The sequence below is a fragment of the Phyllostomus hastatus genome, unplaced genomic scaffold (genome assembly GCF_019186645.2).
Source record: "Phyllostomus hastatus isolate PE091 unplaced genomic scaffold, TTU_PhHast_1.1 phas_contig_150, whole genome shotgun sequence".
Taxonomy (NCBI): domain Eukaryota; kingdom Metazoa; phylum Chordata; class Mammalia; order Chiroptera; family Phyllostomidae; genus Phyllostomus; species Phyllostomus hastatus.
This window is the reverse complement of record NW_025333611.1, coordinates 21,579,066-21,592,424: the sequence shown is the minus strand read 5'-3', so window position 1 is coordinate 21,592,424 and position 13,359 is coordinate 21,579,066. Positions and strand designations below refer to the sequence as shown.

The 13,359-nt window shown below is 40.1% G+C and overlaps 1 protein-coding gene across 1 annotated transcript; it reads left to right on the top strand.

Moving 5' to 3' along the window:
• Positions 1-218: 218 nt before the first annotated feature.
• On the top strand, positions 219-12,778 carry MARCOL (MARCO like). Its single transcript, XM_045822861.1, has 5 exons — positions 219-267; positions 2,212-2,538; positions 2,728-3,078; positions 3,177-3,523; positions 12,713-12,778. Exons 1-5 carry the CDS (start codon positions 219-221, stop codon positions 12,776-12,778), a joined length of 1,140 nt encoding a protein of 379 aa, XP_045678817.1.
• Positions 12,779-13,359: the final 581 nt, after the last annotated feature.

The following is a 13,359-nucleotide window of genomic DNA, read 5'->3' as shown; positions in this document are numbered from 1 at the left end:
ATTTTAAAAATGACAATCCACTCAAGACGCAACACCTTCCAGTTTGCGAAAGTTGCTCTGTAATTTTTTGAACACAATGACCGTGTTTAGCAATTAGGGTGGAGGATTTTCAAATATATAACATGGTGGGGATCAACATGTTTATTCAGACAGTCTCTGCTGAAGAGTGGCCCTTGGCTTCATCCAACTCAGCGGAGTCTGAAACAACTGGCTGTAACATGAAGGCCTACCTTTTCCTTCCCTTCATGTTCTTGTCCATGTTCTCAGGTAAGAAAAGTTACATTCAGTGACTGCTCTTCCAGCTCTCGAAGTAAAGAAATAGAAATACTCAGTGACTAGAAATTCTTCGTCAGAGATTTTTTTAAATGGGAGTTTCTATCAGAGAAATGGAATAAGGTAATTTTGGATAACATACAGACCAGGGGCATAAAAATAGTGATCAGATGAGACAACAGTGGATAGTTTGGTGTGCCTGAGGAGAAGCAAAGACGAGTGAGTGGGAAAAGTAAGACTTCATGCTGGAAAGAAAATTCAGTCTAAAAGGATTATGAGAGTTTGTGAGTATTTGTTATGTTCCATAAAAGACATGATTCTGCGTGAGGATCCAGCGCTGCATGGTCAAATAGAAAATGGTTCAACTCCTGGTTTTTCAATGCTCTACTTATGTTTTGGGAGTAGTTTATTTAACTTATTTTAGCCTCATTTTTCTCATTTGCAGAATGGAAATAATTATACACTCCTACGTGTAGTTATAGGGATCATGAGTATGCTAGCATCAGCCACCATTACTTGTGTTCTTCCTAGGTGCTGATCATCCAACATACTTCTCTCCATTCCTTACCTCATACAGTTAGGTTGTCCATCCAGCAGTGTACATTTCTCAAGCTATAAATGGCACAGATACTACATTCTCAAGACAATGAATTAGGATAAATGAAACCTATTCCAATTTATCTCCAAATTATGATCTCCTGCTTGACCATTTTTTTCCTACACGTCGTGAAAGGAAGTAATGAAAGTAAAGCGCCTATGACCTTCAGCTGCTTATAGCTGGAGCACAAGAAGTAGTGGTTCTCTTCTCACTTTGATCATTGCAGTTGTTTTCAGGTTTTGAGTACAGGGGTGATCAAACCCATTCCATTAAGAACTATCAGTCTGTAGTGATATTGAAAATGGATTAGATGTGAGGAAAGTTGTACAGAGATGCTACTTAGGGAGCTATGAAAATAATAGTTAAGAAGTAATAATACAAAGCTAAGAAACAGAGTGGGAGAAGGGAAGAGAAATATATATATGTAAAAATATATTTGTATGCAAAAAATGCATACATATAAAGTCCCCTACTAAAACATGTATATTTCATGATGGCAGGTACCATATCTCTAGTGTACTCCAGCGTCTTGCTAGGTAACATTTAGTATGTATTCAGCAGGCATTTGTTGCTGAAAGAAAGTACATTAATAACACATGTAGTAGTTATATAGATTTGGAGGGCAAATAAGAGTGAGGAATCAGGAATGCCTCATTACAATACATAGCAATGTCTAGCATGTATTTAGAGTTTGTAAAATCAGAAGAGAAAAATACAAGAGGAAGAGTATGATTGATTGATACTAACGCCTTTATGGGAAGTGGTGGACATAGACTGATTAAAAAGGAAAGTATGTTCTCAGGAAGGAAAACCACGCCTTTAGAACAGGACATGGGGAAAGACTATATCTACAGAAGGCAAATATGAAGATGGAGAGAATATGAAAGGAGGGCTCATGTCTGAGAGCTTTTACATGTAGGAAGTTCATGGCATTTTCAGTAAGGTGATGCTGGGAATATGGGAAACAGTTCTGTGATATGGAGGAAGTTTTCAAAAGGCATCAATCAGAGTCTATTTAATTAATGAGGAAATCATTAAAAGGAGCTTGGAATAGTATGAAGGCCTAGTTCAGACAATTCACACTCCAATTTAGAAATGGGGCAAGCGGTCTTGACCCCATGCTTTTGGGAAACCAGGTTATATGGTCAAGAAAGAAACAGAGGAACCAAAATATTCAAGTTGTGAGATGTAATGATAAGATTCCATTCTTGAGTTTTGGTTAAAAAAAATATCAAAGAAGCATTAAGTACAAACTATATCTTGGGATGAATGCTGGTGATTTTAACTTCTTGAAGTTAAATAACTTTATTTTTATTTTTGTGCTTATGGTATCATTCCAGTGTCTTCAACCCAGACTTTGAAGACAAGTGTTATTAAACTAGAAGAGACTCCAGAACCTGCATTTATGTTAGAGGGAAAAAATGAAGCTAATGCTCAAGGAGGACAAAAAAAATCTAATAAGCAAGAAGATGGCAACACACAAAGAAAACCAGGGGTTCTTATCCTGCAAGGACAACCAGGGAAACCAGGGAGTTTTAATCAGCAAGGGAAGCCAGGAGTTTTAAATCAGGCTGGAGGTCTGCAAGGGCATTCAGGGGAGTCTAACCAAAAAGGTAGTTCAGGAAATGCTAATGAGCAAGGACAACTGGGATCTTCCAGCCAACAAGAAAAGTCAGAATCTTCTGGCCAACAACTAAAGTCAGGGTCTGCTACCCAGCAAGGAGTTTCCAGGTCATCTAGCCAGCAAGGAAAACCAGGATCTTTTAGCCAGCAAGGGAAGCTGGCATCTTCCAACCAGCAAGGGGGTTTAAGGTTATTTAGCCAGCGAAGAAAACTGGGATCTTCCAGCCAGCAACGAAAGCCAGGGTCAGCTAGCCAGCAGGGAAAACCAGGATCTTCTAGCCAGCAAGGGAAGCTGGCATCTTTAAGTCAGCAAGGAGGTTCAGGGTCAGCTAGCCAGCAGGGAAAACCAGGATCTTCTAGCCAGCAAGGGAAGCTGGCATCTTTAAGTCAGCAAGGAGGTTCAGGGTCAGCTAGCCAGCAGGGAAAACAAGGATCTTCTAGCCAGCAAGGAGGTTCAAGGTCAACTAGCCAGCAAGGAAAACCAGGATCTTCTAGCCAGCAAGGAGGTTCAGGGTCAGCTAGCCAGCAAGGAAAACCAGGATCTTCTAGCCAGCAAGGGGAGCCAGCATCTTCAAGCCAGCAGGGTCAGCTAGCCAGCAAGGAAAACCAGGATCTTCTAGCCAGAAAGGGAAGCCAGCATCTTCAAGCCAGCAAGGAGACTCAGGGTCAGCTAGCCAGCAAGGAAAACCAGGATCTTCTAGCCAGAAAGGGAAGCCAGCATCTTCAAGCCAGCAAGGAGGTTCAGGGTCAGCTAGCCAGCAAGGAAAACCAGGATCTTCTAGCCAGCAAGGGAAGCCAGCATCTTCAAGCCAGCAAGGAGGTTCAGGGTCAGCTAGCCAGCAAGGAAAACCAGGATCTTCTAGCCAGCAAGAAAAGTCAGACTCTTCTGGCCAGCAAGGGGCTTTAGGGTCATTGAGCCAGCAAGGGAGCCCAGGATCGTCTAGCCAACAAAGAAAACCAAGGTCTTTTTACAATCAAGAAGAAAGAAAAAATGTAGGCAACCCTTTGGATGGCAATATGGAAAGTCAGGTTTGTGTTAATTTCTTCACTTTCTTCAGTCATCTTATCTCAGCCATTCTATTTTCCCAGTTTTGAAGTGGTTAACAGAATACACTGTACTAATGACAAGCACTTTGCAATGACCCTGATTCGACAAAAGGAGAGGGATTTTGGAGATGGTTATTTTTGTATACATCTACGATCATTAATTAGTGAGTGTCCTGGTCTTCCATTACATCTCTCATGTCCTCCTACTCTTTCCACTCAAGCCTTTCTACCTATACTGGACTAGCTCAAACCCTTATTAATTGAGCCTCATTTCTACCACATTTAACATTTCATGCTCATTTACATCCCATTCATAATCTACAAAGCACTCTGGTGGTACTTCTAAATCACAAATCTGATCTGATGTATCACTCTTCTGCTGAAACTTCTTCAGTGGTGCCACACTACCTAGAAGGTAAATTCCAACCCCCTGAGCATGGCATTTAAGAGTTTTCAAGACTGAATGCCTCGTTCATAACTGGACATGATCAGACATATCATGCCACTCTTGCTCACTTATTGTATACATTGTATAGAATCCTTTGATTTTCTACAAATGTATTCCTATTACTAATGATATCCTTTATCATGGTTGGTGTGTACCTTATTGTTTGGTAATTGACTGCCTGCTCAGTTAGCATAAACTCTTTTAAAAAGTACTATTTCTTTCCAAACTTGTATCTCCAAATGCTAGAAGAACATAGGCATAGGATGGGTTCTCTTGAACTACTTGTCAGATAAGCAGATGAATGCCTGGTGTTTGGGAGCCATCATGCAAACAGGTGCACCTCCATGACACCTGTACTGCCTTCTGAGTTCTACTGTGCTCTGCCTTCACAGCCAGTCTCTCTCTCATCTGCCAGCCTCCTAATGCCATTTAACAGTGACTCTGAACACTTCACTTAATACACCCAAAGGAGTTTTCTAGAACACTACCTCCATTTCATTATCTTAACAAAACTTCGTTTTTATCTCATAACTGATCATTCTTCAATTCCATTTGAAATGAAAGCTGCCTGTCCCTCTTGGTCTTTATGTCTTGGCTGGCGTGAAGTAACTATCTCTCACAGACATTCCTGCCATTCAGACGTTAATGCCACCACTGGAAGGTCTCTGAGTGTTTAGATGGTCACTTAATAGAGTATGTGGAAATAAAAGTAATGGATGAAGATGGTCAACTCTAAACCAATGGAAAATACCAAGGTATTTGTTCCTCTTCCTTGGCTCTAAGAAGACTAACCTTCCTGTTGCAGGTCTTCCCCAGGGCATTTAGTGTTTCTGTTCCCATCTGCTAGTCAAAGCTTCTTTCTGTTCAAAGGCGGCTGTCATTCTAGAACTTGATCCTGAGGATATCCTTCAGGTACTACTTAACTGACTCTGCATAAGTCTACCCCCTGTCTCATTTTCTTTCATGAAACAAGAAAGAAGGAAGGTACAATAAGTATGGCCATATGTGTTTTTTATTTGCCAGTATTATTTTTCCCTAATTATCATTTCTCAGGTAGGAGAAGGCTTGTCTAGAAAGTTAAAGTAAAGGCATTCTAACATGTAATAAAGCAGGGGCTCTGGAGTCAGATAACTCAGGGTTTGAATCCCAGCTTAGGTATTTAATCCACATATGGTCTTGAATTTATCATTTAAATACACTGTATACCTGTGACTACATAATGGGGCAGATTTATACTCTTATATTGTTGCATGGATTAAGTGAAAATACAAAGGATCAACAAAATGATTGGTTTAGAATAATGCTTAATCAACAGTTAATGAGCAACAAATGTTTCTTTTCTTACGATATCAGAATTAAATTGAGCCCCCCATATTTATCCAATGGTCTTTCATGTTACTGCAGACTGGCACCACCAGCAGCAAGAACCCAATTGGAAAGACAAAATGTAGCTCTATCTTCAACCCAGTCTGTGGTTCTGATGGGAAAACCTATGGTAACCACTGTCTGCTTAATGAAGCCAAAAGGTAAGAGGACTTAATGTTTCTTTGGATCAGAAAGTACTATTCTAACCAAAAGAAATAGAGAACATTTTTTCTCTGTGCCTTTGTAATTTCCTCCCAATAGTGCCCTGGGTGTTTGTCCTAAGGGTATGTTTATATTCAGCTTCTCATATTTATTATTGATTCATTCATTTAGCAAATATTCATTAAATACCCACTATGTACCAGGAATTGCTCTAAGCACTAGAGATAAGATAATGAGCAAAATACACAGAATTCCCTGCTTCCATGGAGCTTTCATTTTTTTGCAATTAAAAAAAAACAGCAAACAAATAAAATCTATTGGAGGATAAAGGGGACTTTGAGTCCCAAGGATCCCTAATTGTAAACTACTAAGGTATATTTTAAATTGAAAGAACAAAATTAAAGGTCAGTTTAGGTAAGCCATGCCAACCTTTAAGAATAACACTTTATTTACCTATAAAAAATAAGATGATTATAAGGCTGTTTAAAATTAGAATATGTAGCTAAGAAAGAGTTAGATATCTCAGCTTTCAAAACAAATGAACATGTATTTTCTGTGTTTATCTGTGAAGGCAGAAATAAGGTAAAATCATACCTTCTGTGTTTTTGATAGTTCCATAGTTTATCAAGTGCTTGGTAAGTAGTTATTACAGAAATAAATAAATGTTAAAGGCAAGTGTGCCCTAGTCATAAAAGTTAGAGTTGAAAGGAAAGTTAAGTACCCCTTCTCCACTTTTATAGATAAGGCACCTGGTCCAGGGATGCAAAAGGGCTGGCACAAAGTTCACAAATTCTCAGAACAGTCAATATTAAACAAGAAATCCAGAGCCCCAGCCTGCTTTATCCCACATGATTTTCAAATAATCACATTTTCTCTCTATGGTAGTGCCAAAATCACTTGGTCCTTGATTTCTCTTAATAACTTTTTTCGAGGTCGAGGGATGGAAACCTGACTCTGGATCATAAAGGAAGATGCTAAGCATTTACAGCAACCAAATTGCCTGGAACCTCAAAATTCGCTTTCAATTCTCTTTAAACAGTGGATTTCCTGGGAGTTCTATTGAGGTCAGCATGAGTCTAACAGATATGATGGATCCTACATTATTTTCAAGTTTGTTTCACCATGAATAAAGCCAGTTCCACAGTTGCTTGTGATTTCTGGGACTGTTTATTTTCAAGACTTCCACAAACCTTGTATCTGTGATCTATCCATTCGAAGCAACTGATACTTCAGGACCTATAGTAGCAATTTGTAAACTCTAATAGATATAAAAGCCTCAGAATTGCATGTGAAAAAAACATTCCCCACTTGAGAAATACTTACACTATAGGTCTGGTAACAAACTACAGTTTAAACCACAGTCCAAGTAGTCTCTGGACACTTGATTTGAAACCGATTTAAGATTTTTGTAAAGGATGCATTGATTGGCTCCACAATATTCTGGAACCATAGGCAAAATAAATTCTCTGTGTACTTTTTCCTTACAGGTGTCCAAAGCTTTAATTAGATTCTTTTTAAAAGTATTTTTAATTTATTTTAATTATTGTTGCAGTACAATTTTCTGTCTTTTACTCCCATCCCAACCCACCCACCCAGCCCTCCCCTCCACCCTCCCATTTCCACCCCCTCCCTAGTTTTTATCCATGTGTCCTTTATACTTGTTTCTGTAAACCTTTCCCCTTTTCACCTGAAATTCCCTCTCCTCTCCCCTCTGAACTCTGTCAGCCTGTGTCAGTGTCTTTGGTTATATTTTGCTAGTTTCTTTGTTTTGTTGTTTAGGTTCCTGTTAAAGGTGAGATCATATGGTATTTGTCTTTCACTGCCTGGCTTATTTCACTTAGCATAATACTTTCCAGTTGCATCCATGCTGTTGCAAAGGGTAGGAGCTCCTTCTTTATTTCTGCTGCATAGAATTCCATTGTGTAAATGTACCATAGTTTTTTGATCCATTCATTTACTGATGGGCATCTAGGTTGCTTCCAACACTTGGCTATTGTAAATTGTGCTGCTATGAACATTGGGGTGCAAAGGTTCTTTTGGATTGGCGTTTCAGTGTTTTTAGGATATAGTCCCAGGAGTGGAATTGCTGGGTCAAAAGGCAGATCTATTTTTAGCTTTCTGAGAAAATTCCATACTGTTTTCCATAGTAGTTGTACCAGTCTGCAGTCCCACCAACAGTGCACTAGGGTCCCCTTTTCACCACGACCTCTCCAACACGTGTTGTTTGTTGCTTTGTTTATGATGGCCATTCTGACTGGTATGAAGTGGTATCTCATTGTGGTTTTAATTTGCATCTCTCTGATAGCTAGTGATATTGAGCATCTTTTCATGTGTTTCTGGATCCTCTGTATGTCCTCCTTGGAGAAGTGTCTGTTCAAGTCCTTTGCCCATTTTTCTAATTGGGTTGCTTGTCTTCTTAGAGTGGAGTCATGTAAGTTCTTTATATATTTTGGAGATTAAATCCCTTGTCTGAGGTATCATCGGCAAATATGTTTTCCCATACAGTTGGGTCTCTTTTTATTTTAATACTGTTTTCTTTAGCTGTGCAGAAGCTTTTTATTTTGATTTCATTAGATTCTTATAGGGATGAGCACAGATAGATTTTAAAACCATTAATCCACAGATATTGAAATATAAAAATTTAATGTATTTGTCTGAATTGTGATTTAACTCTGGCATAGTCTAAAACCTAGCTGATTAGCAAGATCTCACTAAGATATTTATCATGTTGATTAGCAACATGGGTCTCAAGAATAGGAAGAAAACCCAATATGATGGTGAGATCAGAGCTGGTAAGAAGAATGGTTTAATAAAAATGATATCAGAGATACTGAACAGAGGTCAGTGGTGAAAGCAAGTACTTTTATATCCAAGGGAGCTCTGTTTAGCAGTAGGGAATTTAGATAGTAATTTTTATTTGGAATACACGGATCCAACACAGCAAGGGTAGCAGGAAAGCAGACAATGGAATAGGGCACATGGTTCAGATCAAAGTGTAGAGAAAAGCTGGAGTATACGACAAAGTAAGTAGTTAAATCTAAGGAGAGGGAAATGTAATAGCAGTCCAATTGTGAAAGTTTTGGCTTAATTCTTACTATCAAAGTTATTTCTAAGATAATTTAACAAAGTAGAATTTTTGACATAAAATGGTGGCATACCATGTTCAGTCAAGTGATTCTTTTATATTATTTCCTTGAAAGGATGCATTTTAGAGTTTTCTTGTTTTGAACTTGACTCATCTGACCCGAATACATTTGTACTGATCATTGCCTGAGCCTCTTTATAGCATAGTATAAGACACCAAACAAATTTGTTCTCTTCTGAGATAGGAGGTAGACTGGAAGACTTTAGACTCCTTTGAAATATTGGGAAATGTGGACTTTTTAAATCTTTTTTTTTCAAAGTATGAAGTTTCAAAAAAAACCCCAAACTAAACCAAAAACCCACATTATTCAGTGACTTGGTAAAATGTTGCATCCAAGTCTGAGTTGGTGTTTTACATGCTTAGGTTCAATTCAGGTAGCTCCTTCCTGTTATTGCCCAAAGTGATGGGTTTATTTGCCCACAACATACAGGGCAGCGACACAGAGGAGCATGAACACTGCTCTTACTTCCCATTTTCTCTCTCTCTTCCTCTCTATCTCTTTTAGTATTGGTATTATGTTAAAGACACAGTCTTCTGCTTACTTTACCTCACCTCTGGTGCAAATTAAAGAATATATTCTTTTTCTTTCTTCATGAAACTTTTAATTCATACATCTAACTTTCCCTTTACCAGCTAATAAAAAAACAAAACCCCAAAATCTTATAATCTGCTGTGATTGACAGGCAGTCAGTCTCTCCTGCTCCTGATGTCTGCTGATAAATAAATATATATGTATGGAGAAGTCCAATGTATGAGACATAGAAGGCTTCACAATAATTTGAACTCCAGGCTTCAGCTGATTTTTTCCTCAAATGTCCTGAACCAGAAGGACTGATTTGCCACAGTTGCTTCCCACGGTGTCTATGTAAATGATGCAAAGAGTTACTGTAAGAAACTATAATAACGGAGCAATTCCTGCACTCATCAGATTTTGTGTTCTTCTGCTAAATTGGAATTGAATAGTGCTACACTCAAAGTTCCCTACCTGAATCCTAGCTTTTTCCATTGCTCTGAAAGGCAGGTTAGATTATGATGGCAAATGTAAGTCTAACACCCAACCTGAATGCAGACTGTCTTAATATTTTATCCCTAGCATCTAAGAGACCGGGATTTTTGCTTGCCTATTCAAAATAAAGAATTTGCTTATTAGACAGTTTAAATATTGTGTCAAGGTTACTCAATGGCAAATGGGATTTGGACTCAGGTATTTCAACTGCCAAAGTCTTTTCAGAAATTGGACTATGAAGATTAGTTAGTTAGGGAGACATGTAATTTCAGGCATTGCCCCATGTGGCCTCACCCTCACTCCCATGAGCCTTCTTTATTTTTTCCCAGTTTTATCGAGATATAATTGACATAAAACATTATGTAAATTTAAGGTGGACAACGTGATGATTGGATACATGTGTATGTCAAAAATAATTAACACAATAAGGTGTCTCCTGTTTCTGCTATTCACATCCTATCCTCTAGTCTGGGTTCCAGAGCTGGTTGATCAGATAAAACATAGCTCATTTATAAACAATCAATTCACAATCTTGAAGGTGACATCTGACATTGATAAAAGGTCTCTAGCCAATGTCACATCCTGCCTGGGAAATGTGTACTGTAGTTTTACAAGATGTTCCCAGTGGCAGAAACTAGTTAAAGGATTCAGCTTAACTCTATTGTTTCTTACAATGGTATATGAATCTACAAATATTGCAAAATAAAAGGTTAAATTTAAACTTTAAGGAGAGTTTAAATTTAAAGCAAATCTCCAGTTGAGTCTACTGTGCTCTAGTGTTACGAACTACTAAGGGTCCAGGCATGGGCCATTACATTTCATAAAACTCTTTTTGGCTGGTTTTGATTCTCTTGTCCTTTCAAACTCAATAACTTGGAAGGCTTACATATATTTGATCTATCTTAGGATCTATAGTTGTTCTTTTTTAAAAATATAGTTTATTGATTATGCTATTACAGTTGTCCCATTACCTCCATTCATTCTCCTCCACCCTGCACACCCTCTTTCACCCACATTCCCCCCCTTTAGTTCATGTCCATGTGTCAGTCATACTTATAAGTTCTTTAGCTTCTACATTTCCCATACTATTCTTGCCCTCCCCCTGTCTATTTTCTACCTACCATCTAGGCTACTCATTCTCTGTACTTTTTCCCCCTCTCTTCTCCTCCCGCTCCCCTGTTGCTAACCCTCCATGTGATCTCCATTTCTGGGGTTCTATTCCAGTTCTAGTTGTTTGCTTTATTTATTTTTGTTTTTATTTTAGGTGTGGTTGTTAATAATTGTGAGTTTGCTGTCATTTTACTATACATATTTTTTATCTTATTTTTCTTAGATAAATCCCTTTAACATTTCATATAATAAGGGCTTGGTGATGAACTCCTTTAACTTGACCTTATCTGAGAAACACTTCATATGCCCTTCCATTCTAAATGGAATCTTTGCTGGATAGAGTAATCTTGGATGTCGGTCCTTGCCTTTCATGACTTGGAATACTTCTTGCCAGCCCCTTCTTGCCTGCAAGGTGTCTTTTGAGAAATCAGCTGACAGTCTGATGGGAACTCCTTTGTAGGTGACTGTCTCCTTATCTCTTGCTGCTTCTAGGATTCTCTCCTTCATTTTTACCTTGGGTAATGTAATTATGAAGTGCCTTGGTGTATTCCTCCTTGGGTCCAACTTCTTTGGGACTCTCTGAGCTTCCTAGACTTCCTGGAAGTCTATTTCCTTTGCCAGAATGGGGAAGTTCTCCTTTATTATTTGTTCAAATAAGTTCTCCACTTGTTGCTCTTCCCCTCCTGATATCCCTATAATTCGGATGATGGAACATTTCAAGATGTCCTGGAGGTTCCCTAAGCCTCTCCTCATTTTTCAGAATTCTTATTTCTTCATTCTTTTCTGTTTGATTGTTTCTTTCTTACTTCTGGTCCATTCCATTGATTTGAATCCCAGTTTTATTCCCATCATTATTGGTTCCCTGTGCATTTTCCTTCATTTCACTTAGTGTAGCCTTCATTTTTTTCATCTAATTTGTGACCAAATTCCACCAATTCTGTGAGCGTCCTGATCACCAGTGTTTTGAACTGTGCATCTGATAGGGTGGCTATCTCTTAGTCGCTTAGTTGTATTTGCTGTGGGGCTTTGATCTGTTCTTCTGTTTTAGCCATTTTTTTTGTCTTGTCACACCTGTTACATATGAGGGGCAGAGCCTTAGGTGTTCACCAGGGTGGGGCAACCCAGTTGCTGGATTGTGAAGCTGTATGGGGGGCGGGGTCTGAGAGGGAACAATGGTGCTTGCTCCACTCTCCGTTGGACTTCAGTCCCTTCTGCTGCTTCCCCCAAGCAAACTGGGCCTTTCTGGTGCTAATTCCCATGTGGGTGGGCTTGTGTGCATTCTAGGACCCTGTGGGTCTCTCCAAGGACCTCTCCTGTGAGGCTGGGAGTTTCTCCCTGTGGCTCCAGCTGCACAGGTGTTTTCAATCAGTGCCCCAAGGCTCTATTTCCCAGGGCTGAGACCCTGGGTTGCGCGCAGTGCCTTGCCTCACAATCGCTGCCTCGCTGGGTCTGCCAGTTGCCACCCCACACCTGGAGTCTGCCAGCCACAGCCTGCACACTCAGGATCCACCTGCTGTGGTCTTGCTCCCAGGATGCCTTACACACCCAGTCCCACCACTCTTTGTGCCTGGACCTCTCTCCACCTGGCTGCCCAACTCTGCCCCTTCTACTGGTCTGGATGAACATGTCTGCTTTAAGTCCTTGGTTGTCCAACTTCCATACAGTTCAATTTTCTGGTTGTTATTCTGTTTCTAAACTATTGTCCCTATCTTGGTTGTGCAAGGAGGCACAGTGTGTCTACCTATGCCTCCATCTTGGGTGGAAGAGCTTATAATTATTCTTAATACTATTTCCCATCCTCATACTTTGTGTTCATCAGATGAAAGTGGCCCAAACCCCCTGCTGAGGGAAGACCTATTGAGATAGTTCCTGGTGCAGAACACAAAATACCTCAGGGTCTGATCTGCTTTAAGCCATCTGTTTTGCCCCATTAAGCTGCTCGCCAGCGGGCAGATAAAGGAGACTCCTCAGCAGGAGGCAGCGGCCAAGGAGGAAAGGTGAACACAACAGGCACAGTCTCCCGAGCTGTGGGCCACTGTCTCCACTGCCCTGTCTGGTTCAGGTAGGGCAGGTGGGGAGGCTGTGGGGTGGCCTGGGGGTGCAGCGCTGCTGTGAGGACTGCTCCAGCTCAGCCCTTCCTGAAATGCTTCTATCCTCCGAGAAAGAATGGAGAATCCCACATGCACATTTCCTCACATGGACTCAGGCCTCTGTGGGCTGAGCCAAAGGGGTGGGAATGAACAGCTCCTTCTTCAGTGTGCTGAGAGGACTTGTCCTGAGATTTTGCTCACATCTCTAGGAGGCCTGCTATTCATGTATCTGTCCGACTGAATCTGAGAGTTGTGGGAAGCAAAGAGAGTACAGTCCACCTTCGTTAAGACTCAAAGGGGCAGAGGGGTTTCTTCACCAATTAGAAACTTTCCTTAGGAGATGGGAAATGTGTCCCTGTGCCATGTGGTGTAAACATGTGAAAAGTCCCTTCCACAGACTTGGTAAAATGTCTTTCTTGTCATCATGGATCAAAGCTATGTTCCTCATTGCCTTGGCATTTCCTCTTTATTCCGGTGAGTGCCTTTTCCAGT